Source organism: Pinus tabuliformis, chromosome 1_2 (assembly GCF_031772625.1).
Source record: "Pinus tabuliformis cultivar Carrire ecotype Pingquan chromosome 1_2, CPIR1, whole genome shotgun sequence".
NCBI lineage: Eukaryota > Viridiplantae > Streptophyta > Pinopsida > Pinales > Pinaceae > Pinus > Pinus tabuliformis.
Genome location: NC_142298.1, coordinates 668,165,771 through 668,178,710, shown reverse-complemented (window position 1 = coordinate 668,178,710; position 12,940 = coordinate 668,165,771). Strand labels below are relative to the sequence as shown.

Genomic DNA, 12,940 nt, shown 5'->3' with positions numbered 1-12,940 from the left:
ACGTGTAAGCGCATTCGATCTCATTTTGATTCTACTCTGCTATTTTCACGACTAATGTGAGCTTTCATACGCATTATGCTTATTTGGTGCTTATTGTATGCAGCGATAACAAGCAAAGGATAGCAGATTATCTAAACTGCGTAATTGGAATGTGAGAACATGATTATCTAAACTGCATAATTGTATTTTTACTTAGCACCCGGGATTGCCTGCGAGGTGGGTGCAGAGGATGTGCAGAGCAGGTTCGAACGGGAGCGAATGTTCGAAAATGAAAATGGTTGCAACAACTTCTGATCCAACTGATATTTGAGCCAAACCAGCATGGAGGGTTCTCAGTGATTGTATTTTTACCTCGCGCCCGGGATTGCTTGCGAGGTGGGTGCAGCGGATGCGCAGACGGTTACAGAGGATGCGCAAAGTAGGTTCGAACGGGAGCGAATGTTCGAAAATGAACATGGTCTTTTGGCGCGAAGGGAGGTCGCAATTTGAAAATGGGTCCCGGTGCCAGCTCGCGGATGGTGGGTCCCACATTCTCAGAAACGGAATGTAGTTCTTGCCGGATTAACGATGTATGGAGGATGAACCCCCTCGACATCCATGCTGGAGCCGGCCTCCATACAGGCATTTAATGCCCTATGACAAGTTGGTTAGCTCTTGCCAAGTTCCTCTGCATATACAAATAAACATTAATTAACTTTGTATAGTGTCATACAATGGATGACGTCTTGCCTCGAGAGTTGTACCCTTAGTGGGGGTGCGGGCAGACGTCACCCAATTTATTACAAACTAAACACCAATTAATGTCTTGAAAGGTGCAATTTCTTTGATATAGCTGCAGGCACGTTGAACACTCCAAAATCTGTTTCCTTGAATCTTCCGTTATTGTCATTCAACATATATTTGATTTGTATGTAGGCAGGGTAATCCCAAATTTATTAAACTATGCCCAAATTTATCCCAATTCATTACAATCTAAACACCAATTCATGTATTGAAAGGTGCAATTTCTTTGATATAGGTGGAGACAGGTTGAACACTCCAAAATCTGATTCCTTGAATCTTCCATTATTGTCAGTCAACATATATTTGATTTGTATATAGGCAGGTTCAAGGAAATCTCATTCCCTGAACCTTCCATTATTGTACGTCTAACATTTCTTTGGTATATCTGCAGGCAGGTTGAACAGTCCAGTCTCATTCCTTGAATCTTCCATTATTGCTAGTCAACATATTTTTGATATATTTGCATGCAGGTCCAAGTCTCATTCCTTTATTGTCAGTCAACTAGAAATTGATGTTTGTGTAATGACTGAGAAAGGCGCAGGGATAGGATTGTGGATAGCTGGTTTGTTGGGACTGTTTTGTCGTATCTTTGTGGAATTATTAATAAAGGTTTGTGGAATGTTTGTGGAATTTTTTTGTCATAATGACAACCCAGCAACCAGGAAAGACCAGAGAAAAGCGCACGAAACCGCTGGGTTGCAGGAGACTATTTTGTCCTCTCCTTTCCTGCTTTTATTTATAAAAGCTACGGCTGGGAAATCAATGAGAGGGTGTAGCAGAGAGAGCGTGGGCAACAGTGCTGTAGAGGCGGCAAGTGTTGGGCGTAAATTAAATGCCATTCTCCCAGTAACTGAAGAAATCATTGGGTGCAGACTGCAATTAGAGAAAGAAATCGGTGGCTGTAACGATTTCTGTGTAAGAGGTCAGACTATAAGTTATCTTAAAATCATTATCAGACTAGAATATTGTGATTTTGCTGTTGTTGAATCCAATCCAGAGTCCTTGTGCCTTTTCTTCTGTCACATGAGATGCATCAAACATTGATTCAATGTTAGGTAAAACAAATTTAGTGTTTTGAATAACAAGATATTATATGGAATAATTTAGGCTTGGAAAAATTTTAGGTGAAATTTTGATTTGGGTTATTTAAATTGATTTTTTTTATTGTAAATATGAATTCAGTAACTTGAAATACTCATAAAGCACTTGGATTGTGCAGAAATTACCTATTAGATTTGTGATTTCAATAAATTCTTACCACAGAAATTAAACCCGAAAAACCCACTATAAAAACTTTCAAAACATTCCAGTAAAGACAACTTGTTTTTGCTTCTCTTCTGTCTGATGAGATGCAACATTGCTTATCTTGGGTAAAACAAACTTATTGTTTTGAATAACATCTTTTATTGTGGCTCTGATTTTGTGCGGATATGCTATGCATGGGTTTTGTTGCAGAAGTTGTGAATTGTGAATTGGAAGAGCGAACATGGAACAGGCGGTTATTACCACGCTTGCAGAAAAAATGGCTTCAATGCTAGCTGATAAACTATTTCAAGAAGTTTCGCTAGTTATTGACTTCAAAGACGATTTTGAATTCATTTGTGAGGAGGTGAATTCCATTAATTCCCTCTTGATCGACGCGAGAGGAAGACCGCTTCCAATTCAATTGTGAACTGGGTGGACAAAGTTCAGGACTTTCTGTACGATGCTGTGTACTTAATAGATGAATTCGAGGACCGTGAGCTTAATTTTTTCAACAGTATAATCTTCAAGTATCAGATGGGCTGTAGGATTAGGGCATTAAAGGAAAGGATCAAGAGGATACACAGTAGTGCTAAATATCTCAAATATGTGACATCAGTCCTCGATGCAGACGTTCGGCTTCACGCATTCAATAATGCGTATGATTTTGAAGAACTATACAGCAGGAGAAAACCAAATGCTCTACTCAACAGGTGTCAATCTTACACCGTCGGCATGTCAGGCGAGTTGAAATCCATTACTAAATGGATCGTGGAAGACGACGGATATGGGGTCATCGCGGTTGTGGGTATGGGAGGGCTGGGCAAAAGTCATCTGGTCCAGAACGTGTTCTACAGCCAAAAGGTCCGAGAGCGTTTCGACCATCTAGTCTGGCTGACAGTTTCGCCGAAATGGTCTGTTAAAAAGCTCCTTTTGGTGACGGGAAGGCAGTATCTGAGGCTTGGGGAGGAAGACGATAAGGGTCATAAGATGTCAAAGCTAAGCGAGGCGTAGCTTGCGCACAGAATAAATAGACATTTACATGAAAAACGGTGTTTATTTGTTCTAGATGATGTGTGGGACAAAGAAGCTTGGGAAAAGATTGGGCTGCGTTTGTCATCTGACGGACGAAATAAGATTGTGGTGACCACTCGGGACAAGGATGTTGCAGACCAGATAGGAAATCGTCAAAAGGGGACTCGTGAGATCTACAATATGGAGTATTTGTCTGATGACGACAGCTGGAAATTATTCCGTTTTTATGCCAATTGTACCACTACTCTCCCCCCTAATTTTCCGCGTATTCTTACCAGTCCTTCACCTCAAGAGCCAGTATCGGAGGAGGGTATAAAATCAAACCAACCATCTGAGCAAGAGCCTGACCAGCTGACCAGCATTGCCTACCGTATTGTGAAAAAATGTTCAGGATTACCGTTGGCCGTGAAAACAATAGCAGCGTCTCTGACAAGGTTGAAGACGGTTCCTAATGAGTGGGAATCCACGTTGCATCATCTGAATGCCTTGGATCGTCCAGATGAAGGAGAAGGAGACGCAGCCCTCTTTATGCACTCACTCCGCTTAAGTTACCAAGCTTTGCCAGCTCACCTTAAGCCTTGTTTCCTTTACTGTTCTGCCTTTCCTCCACATTCTCAAATAAAGTCAGAATACCTAGTGCATGCGTGGATTGCTGAAGGTTTTCTTTCTACTTCTACTCGAGATGCAGATGCAGGAGATGCAATAGAGGTGGGACGCTCTTACCTAAACAAACTTATTAATCTATGCATGATCGAAATCTCAAGGGTTGTTTCTGATGGCCGAGTCAAATATTGTCGACTTCATGATTTTTTGCATGATCTAGCTTTTCTTGAATCTAGCAAGGAATCCAAATGTTTGTTAGAGCCCGGAAAAGAGTTGAAAGAAGTGCCCATGGATAAGTGCAAGGGCGTACGTAGAATTTCTCTGATTAAGAACGAAATCTCCAAAATCAGCGATCAGGCGTCCCTTCCTTGTCCAGGGCTGCGCACTCTATTGCTATGGAACAACACCGAGCTTAAATTAATTCCTGAGAAGTTCTTCGATAACTTGAAATATCTGGTTGTGTTAGATTTAAGTCAGACTTGCATCAAGTCATTGCCCACATCCATTGAAAATGCAAAGCATTTGAAGTTACTAAATTTGTCGGAAACAAAAATCAAGGAGCTGCCGGAGTCGTTGAGCGGTCTAAAGTACCTCCAGTACCTCGACGTTAGTGGGTGCGAAGATCTGAGCAGCCTGCATTTGGGGATAGCTGGGCACAAGTATATGCTACATTTGAATGTGAAGGGATGCAAAAATCTTAAGACATTGCCCGCTGGAATATCCAAGCTCATCTATTTACGGACGTTGAAGGGCGCTCCAGTACGCCATGAATCAAGCACAGCCACTACGCCGGATTTGAAATGGACGGATCTAAGAGGATTGATCCGTCTGCAAAGCCTATCAGTTACACTAATAGAGCCTCAATATCCATCAGCATCTGCATCACAATCTCCGGGTTCGGAAGGCCGTAATGGCCTCAATGTTGAAAATATAATTTCAACTGGGATCGCCGATATCGGCATATCGGCAAGTCGGCGTATCGGCAGGTTGGTTTTTCGGCGGGTTGGAGCATCGGAGGCAGGCAGCGACAGCGATATGAAATATCGCCGATATCGCATCGGCGAAGTCGCAGCGGAGGACTTACAAAGTGGTTTTGTTATTGTGCGATGAGCGATCACCGATATCGCATTGGCACATCGCTATCGGCAATGTCATAGAGTCGGGGTCTTTGACATGAGAAAAGTTGCGATGCGATGCAAATAAAGTCAATGGTTAAAGTACAGGTCAGCAGCTAATAAATTTGACGTGAAGTAAAAGTTCCTTTACCGCCAGTAAATGTCAGTAAAACAGTAAATGCAATTTACTGTGGTTGGTAAGTTTTGGTGAAGTTTTTAATTTCATTTAAGCGGGAGTATGGGCACAAGTAAAAGCTGGTAAAAGCATTTAATTTTTATTATTTCTTTTACGGAAGCATGGGAAGTGAAAACGTGAAGTATGTTTTTGTTGTTGTCATATATATGTAATATTTTTGTGTATTGAATATATAGAGTGGTAAGTGAAGAACGCAGCAGCGCGTATGAAAATATACACAGCAGTGTAAATGAACTTTGTTGCACACCAGTGCATAAAATCAGTTGCTCATTGTAATGAGAAGGGTGTAGTGTGAGAGAGGATAATGCACACCAGTGCTATCCGTGAAGAACAAGAGAGCAGCATGCCTTTTGTTGATTGGTGGTGAAGCTCGCAGCAGCGAAAGAACAAGGAAGATGCACAGCAGTGCATAGAATAGTGATGATTTTAATGTATTGGATTTGCATTGAAATGCAAAAGAAAAGAGCGCTCAGGTATTTTGAAATTGTGAATGTAAATTTTGTTTTACAGCAGTAAGCTTATGTAAACCTTTGTTACAGCAGTAAGTTGTTGTTTTTCACAGCAGTGAATATGAAAATGATTTTACAGTGGTAAATCTCTCTCTGAGTGAAAGAGGATGAAGTTTGTATCAGGCTTTGTATTTTAATCAATAGAAATATTTTTATGGCTGTGTAATACTCTGTTATGAGTAGATTTGTCTTAAAAGCTTCCCTGTGCACAAAGGTCCTGCAACAGTGGAAACAGAGCATTGGCTCTGTGGTGTTAGAATGTCTGGTTTTGGTATTTCCCATCGAAAAATACCCAACAGTGGTATCGGAGCTAGTCCAGGCTCTTTGAAGTTTCAAAGAAGCTGAAGGAAGGGTTTATTGCGGTAGCAGCTTCACCAGCAGTGTGAAGGCTCAGCCAAGAAATGATCTAGGTATTTCTCAGATTAATTTTCTGTGTTGTTGTTGAAGAAACAGTCAGTGATTTTAAAAACACAGTCAGAGATTTTAAAGCCTAGATAAGAATGGCAAGGTCAAAGAAGAAAGCCTCCAGGACTGTTAAAAATGTGTCTCCCTCTTCTACTAAACTAGAAGGCAATCCATTAGAATACATTCTATTTGAAACCCCAAAGTTTCATGGAAACTTTGATGTATGGGAAATAATGATGAGGGCTTTCCTAATGTCTGAGGGGATTGAAGTCTGGGAGTCAGTGATTGATGACAGTAAGATGGATGAAGAATCCATGGAGTATGATGCACAAGCAGTAAAACTAATCTTGGATGGACTCCCTGATTCTGTGAAGAAGAATCTAGGAAAATATACATCAGCAAAGGATATATGGGACAGACTGCATGACCTTCATGCAAAGGGAGCACTGACCATGACAATGAGTCAAGAAGAACCCATCATAGAAGCTGAGAATGAAAAGCTTGACCTCATCAAGCTTCAAGTAAAGGAAAGGGATGAAGAGCTTGCCAAGCTCAAGAAGGAGTTTGACCAATGCAAGAAGAAACATCATCAAGAAGTCATATCCATGACAAATCAACTGAATGAAGCAAAGAAGCAGGCAGATGCCTTGACAAGTCAGCTTGAACAAAGGCACATGAGAGTGAATAAGCTTGTAGAAGAGATTGGACAATACAAGGTAGAGGTCTCCTCCCTTAAGTCCGAACTACAAGAAGCCAAGAAGCAGGCACAAGGAGCTGAAAAGAAAATGAAGAGCAGTCAAGCAAAAGATGAAGAAATTTCCAAAATGAAGACAGATATTATCTCCTTCAAAATAGTAGCAGCTGAAGCTACTCGTAGCAAGGAAGAAACTGAGGGACAACTAGCAAAGAAAAATAATGAATGTGAAAAGTTAGAAGAAGAGATTGTCCTCCTCAGGAAGAAGGTTGAAGGGCTGAACAAAATAATGAAGAGCTCTCAAGCTTTGGATGATATGCTCAGCTATCACAGATCTCCATTTGATAAATCAGGACTTGGGTATGTAGCTGAACCCTCAAACAAGGATGAGGATGCTTTAAGCAAAGGAGATGTAAAGAAGCCAGAAAGAGATGGTGATGCTCCTAGTTCCAGCAAAGGCAAGGAGAAAAATGAAGGCTGCAATAGAAGAAATCCTGTTCCAAGAAGAAATGTAGCTGATGGCAAAGAGGCAAAGATGCAATGGTCATCAACAAAGGATCTCAAGGCAGCAAGACTTCAGAAGTACATCAAGAAAACCTCCATCTCCCAGGTACCAAAGTTCATTTTATGGTTATTGTTATGATTGCTCAAACTTTGGTCATATGGCAAAAGACTATAGAGCATTTCATGGAGATAGATGTTGTGATTCCCAACAATCTCCAAGAAATAATTTCACAAGAAGAAATCATGAATTCTTATTCATGAATGAAGTTGAATGCTTCAAGTGTCATAACATTGGGCATATGGCACGAGATTGTAACTTGACATGGGCTCTTACACAAGCTAGACACATGCAAAAGAAGAAAGTTACACAAGTATGGAGAAGGAAGGAAAGGCAATCTGAAAACCCCTTGAACTCCCCAGTCGATCTAAATTTATTTTGAGAAGAGTCTGCCAAAAGAAGACAAGCATACATTAAAGGGGAGCTTGTAATTTTTTGTTTGCTGAACTGTATTAACAGTCATTTGTTGATGGAGGATGTATTGCAGCGCAGCAGTTGCAAATGAAATCGTTGTTAATCCCTCTAAAAAGTAATATGCATCAGTGATGAAATCAGCAATGTTTTTGCTTTGTGTTTATGCAATATGCACAGAAATGCATAAAGAAGAAAGATGGCAGCGCTGAAATGTAAAGAGCACCAGCGAGATAAGAGAAAAATGCAAAGCATGGAGACCCTCACAGCAGTGGGAAGATAGAACATGAACAGCAGTTTGAAATTTTTTTGTGATGCACATGCATTGAAATGCATAGCAATGGAAGGTAGTTTCCTTCTATGTAATGTGATAGAACATACTCACAGCAGAATGAGTGTAATGCACAGCAGATGAAATGTTTTGTAGTGGGGATGAAAATGCAAAGCAGTGAGAAGAAAATGAGAAGGCAAAACGCAGCAGAGCGTAAATGCCCAGTGGCTGAGAATGCAATGAAATTTTTCACACAGCAGTGAAAAATGTAATATTTTTTTTGTATGCAATGCAACATGCAAAGAAATGCATAAAGAAAAACAAGGACAACATATTTTTAATGCACACTGGATGTATAAGAATGTGTGTGCCAGCAGAAAGCCAAAGGAATTGCACAGCAGTGCATTGTGTAAATAAAAAAAATGAAGCCTAAGATTGTGTGAAGCAAGGGTGCATGAGAAAAGGCAGCAGCCTGTGTTATTTTTTGGAGAATGAAGTGCCAAGAGTATGGGCACAGCAGTATGATGAAACAAAAGGCAGCCACAGTGCAAATTGCAGAGGCAACGCAACAGCAAATAAAAACCCAGGGATGACAGTCCATGGTTATGGGCATGGACAACAGTGAATATGAAAAAAATGCAGCAGCAGGAAGTTATGGACAGCAGCATGACGGCAAGAAGGAGAAGCACACAGCAATGCAAATAAAAAAAATGCAGCAGCAAGAAGTTTTGAACAACAGCACATGCAAAAGAAATTTTCCTTACAGCAGTAAAGGTAAATGTAATGAATTGAATTAAAATGCAATATATGCAACAACAGTGAGTGTAAGAAATGTTTACACACAGCAGTGTAAATTTGTAAATTGGGACAGCGTAATTGTTCCAAGAAAGACAGAGTATTTTGTCTTTGAAAAGTGCAGAAGCAGTGCAAGTGTAGACACAGCAGTGTGAGGTAGACACAGTAAAGAAGATGGCACAACAGTGCAGCAGAGAATATGCATCAGCATAAAAGAACATCGTAATGAGTTTGCACACACAGCAGTGCAATGGTTGTTTGTTTTGGAACTGCATTTGAAGCAGTCATTTGGTGAAACCCTCTATTGAAGAGGAAGGTGCTTTTAAGCACATTGTCATTAGTGAATCCCTCTGTAATGAGGAAGGTGCTCTTAAGCACAGTTACATTGGAAAATCCCTCTGTTCAGAGGAAGATGCTCTCTAGCATAGTTTGGTAGATCCCTTTGTCATGAGGAAGATGCTCTTAAGCACAGTCACATGGTGAATCCCTCTGTCATGAGGAAGGTGCTCTTAAGCACAGTTTCAGGTGAATCCCTCTATTAAGAGGAAGACAACTTTGTTTGTTTATGAACTGCAGCAGAAGCAGTTGGTGAATCCCTCTATGCGAGGAAGATTGGTGAACCCCTCTATGTGAGGAAGATATTCTTGTAACAGCAGTTAATGAATCCCTCCATGTGAGGAAGTGTTTGGGTATGATTGAATGCCCGACAGTGGAAATTAAAGGGGAGTGTTGAAAATATAATTTCAACTGGGATCGCCGATATCGGCATATCGGCAAGTCGGCGTATCGGCAGGTTGGTTTTTCGGCGGGTTGGAGCATCGGAGGCAGGCAGCGACAGCGATATGAAATATCGCCGATATCGCATCGGCGAAGTCGCAGCGGAGGACTTACAAAGTGGTTTTGTTATTGTGCGATGAGCGATCGCCGATATCGCATCGGCACATCGCTATCGGCAATGTCATAGAGTCGGGGTCTTTGACATGAGAAAAGTTGCGATGCGATGCAAATAAAGTCAATGGTTAAAGTACAGGTCAGCAGCTAATAAATTTGACGTGAAGTAAAAGTTCCTTTACCGCCAGTAAATGTCAGTAAAACAGTAAATGCAATTTACTGTGGTTGGTAAGTTTTGGTGAAGTTTTTAATTTCATTTAAGCGGGAGTATGGGCACAAGTAAAAGCTGGTAAAAGCATTTAATTTTTATTATTTCTTTTACGGAAGCATGGGAAGTGAAAACGTGAAGTATGTTTTTGTTGTTGTCATATATATGTAATATTTTTGTGTATTGAATATATAGAGTGGTAAGTGAAGAACGCAGCAGCGCGTATGAAAATATACACAACAGTGTAAATGAACTTTGTTGCACAGCAGTGCATAAAATCAGTTGCTCATTGTAATGAGAAGGGTGTAGAGTGAGAGAGGATAATGCACAACAGTGCTATCCGTGAAGAACAAGAGAGCAGCATGCCTTTTGTTGATTGGTGGTGAAGCTCGCGGCAGCGAAAGAACAAGGAAGATGCACAACAGTGCATAGAATAGTGATGATTTTAATGTATTGGATTTGCATTGAAATGCAAAAGAAAAGAGCGCTCAGGTATTTTGAAATTGTGAATGTAAATTTTGTTTTACAGCAGTAAGCTTATGTAAACCTTTGTTACAGCAGTAAGTTGTTGTTTTTCACAGCAGTGAATATGAAAATGATTTTACAGTGGTAAATCTCTCTCTGAGTGAAAGAGGATGAAGTTTGTATCAGGCTTTGTATTTTAATCAATAGAAATATTTTTATGGCTGTGTAATACTCTGTTATGAGTAGATTTGTCTTAAAAGCTTCCCTGTGCACAAAGGTCCTGCAACAGTGGAAACAGAGCATTGGCTCTGTGGTGTTAGAATGTCTGGTTTTGGTATTTCCCATCGAAAAATACCCAACACTCAAGGGCACTTTTGGGGGTTTGACAGATATGCGGACCCTCTATTTTCGAAATACTATAAATTCCGATGGCCGCCTCCTCCATCTTCCCGACGACACTCAACATATGAAACGCCTTGAGAAGGTCCATCTCTGCAACTGCGTGGTGCCAACATGGATGTTTAACCTCGAGAGCCTCATGGTGCTTGTGATAGAAGGCGACAACACTAGTGCAGAGTATAAGGGGCTACAAAAGATTCCAAATTTGAAAAAGCTCCACTTGTCGCACAACAAAAAATGCACAGAGTTTCCAAAGGAGTTTGAAGAACCTGGGGCATTTCCCAAGCTGGAAAAGCTGATGATAGAAGACTTTATTTCCTTGGAAAAATTTCCAAGTCTGGAGAAGGAAGTAAAATTTCCAAGTCTGGGGAAGGAAGTAATGCCAAAGTTGAATCACTTGCTCATGAAGAACTGCAGCCTGGAGAAACGAATGCCCCTGGTATTACCTACACGTGTCAAAGTTGAAGTACTTCCCAATAAACCAGCGCCGGAAGAGGGCGCTGACTGATCACAAAGAAATTAGTTGCACTTGAAACAAACAAATGACCGAACCATTGAAGAGGGCGCTCGCTAATCACAAAGAAATGGACGATGGGTACAACCCGACATCTTCGAAGACGGCCTCCTCTAGGTTCATATTTCAATCCTTTCTTTACTCCAAATAGTTTCTTTATGTTTGTGGCTAGCCATTAGATCATATATGTGTGCAGTTTATGTTTTTTTCTGAAAGATGTGATGGTGGGGGAATCAACAGTTACAATTTCATGTTTTCTTATATTTATCTGGGCATGTATGTAATTGGGACATATTCCATATAGGATTTATAGGATTTGAAGTCTTATAGATTTGTTTAGGCCGTAATGTATTTGTTGAGGTAATTTGTATTAGGTTTTGGGTATATTTTTATATATTTATTTCTCGGTATAAGATATATGTATTTTCTGTTGTATGAATGGTTACAATATATATAATATATGAATGAATATTTTGTATCTGTTTTTATATAGTTGAGTAATATTGTTGATGAATGATATAATGAAAGAATATTTTGTATTTATTTTTATATAGTTGAGTATATAGTGACATTGTTGATGAATGGTTGATTGCATAATACCGGTAGTGTTTGAAACAAATGAAAAATTGATTCGAGTAGTAAAGGTTTTGTTTCTTTAATTGTATGGCTTGTTAAAAACTATTTAAAAAACACTTGAGATTTAGCTCAGAGCATATGCATAATGAGATTGTTGAATGGATAATGCTTGCATTGATGGAAATATCATTGATGAAATTTATTGGAAGTAATTTATGTTAAAGATTTTTATAAGCAAAGATTTTGTTTATATATATATATATATATGGGTTTATAGATTTTGGAGATTATTATGTACATTTACTTGAATGGATAATTTTTGGTAGACTTAACAACTTAGCCTAATTTCAAGAATGTCCATATGCATAATGAGATTGTTGAATGGATAATCTCTGCATTCATGGAAACATCATTGATGAAATTTATTGGAAGTAATTTATGATAAAGATTTTTATAAGCAAAGATTATATATATATATATATATATATATATGGGTTTATAGATTTTGGAGATTATCATGCAAATTTACTTGAATGGATCATTTTTGGTAGACTTAACAACTTAGCCTAACTTCAAGAATGTTCAGAGAATTGAACCCATAACTTCTTAGTAATCGAGAGAACTAGACCAATTAAATTGCAAAAGTGCTTTAACAATAAAACTAGACCAATTGAGTAACAAAGATGCTTTTTAACAATAAGACTAAACCAATTAAATTAACCATATCATCTAAACTTATTATATATATATATATATATATATATATATATATATATATATATATTTCAAACTTAACTGACTAAATATGCATAATGACAATCATTAAATAATTGGGTGACTAAATTGCTTAATGAGAATCGATGAACGGTTATGTGCATAATACTTGCAGCTGCCGAAACAGTGAATAATAAAGTATGTGATTAAATATGTTTATATCAACTATATATATTAGGGAAGAATATAAATGGTAATTACGCATATTACGTAGCTTTACAAAGATAGACCAATTAAATTAACCATATCATTTAAACTTTATATATATATATATATATATATATATATATATATATATATATATATATATATTCAAATTTAGTTAACTAAATATGCATGATAAGAATCGTTAAATGGTTGAGTGACTAAATATGCCTAATGAGAATCGTTGAAAGGTTGTGTGCATAATAGTCACAGTGACCGAAACAATCAAATAATAAAGTATGTGATTAATTTGATTAAATCTGTTTGTATCAACTATATTAGGGAAGA

At 38.7% G+C, this 12,940-nt stretch overlaps 1 protein-coding gene across 1 annotated transcript; it reads left to right on the top strand.

Moving 5' to 3' along the window:
• Positions 1–1,577: 1,577 nt before the first annotated feature.
• LOC149207459 (uncharacterized) lies at positions 1,578–11,576 on the top strand. The gene is made up of 3 exons (XM_089393901.1): positions 1,578–1,705; positions 2,239–4,584; positions 10,553–11,576. The coding sequence occupies exons 2-3, from the start codon at positions 3,241–3,243 to the stop codon at positions 11,090–11,092; spliced, it is 1,884 nt and encodes a 627-aa protein (XP_089250027.1). The 5' UTR covers positions 1,578–1,705; positions 2,239–3,240; the 3' UTR covers positions 11,093–11,576.
• Positions 11,577–12,940: the final 1,364 nt, after the last annotated feature.

Coding starts and splice junctions, on each gene's coding strand:
- LOC149207459 (XM_089393901.1), top strand. CDS start 3,241: ATGGAGTATTTGTCTGATGACGACAGCTGGAAATTATTCCGTTTTTAT. Junction 4,585..10,552: donor AAGGCCGTAATGGCCTCAAT/GTTGAAAATATA, acceptor CCAACACTCAAG/GGCACTTTTGGGGGTTTGAC.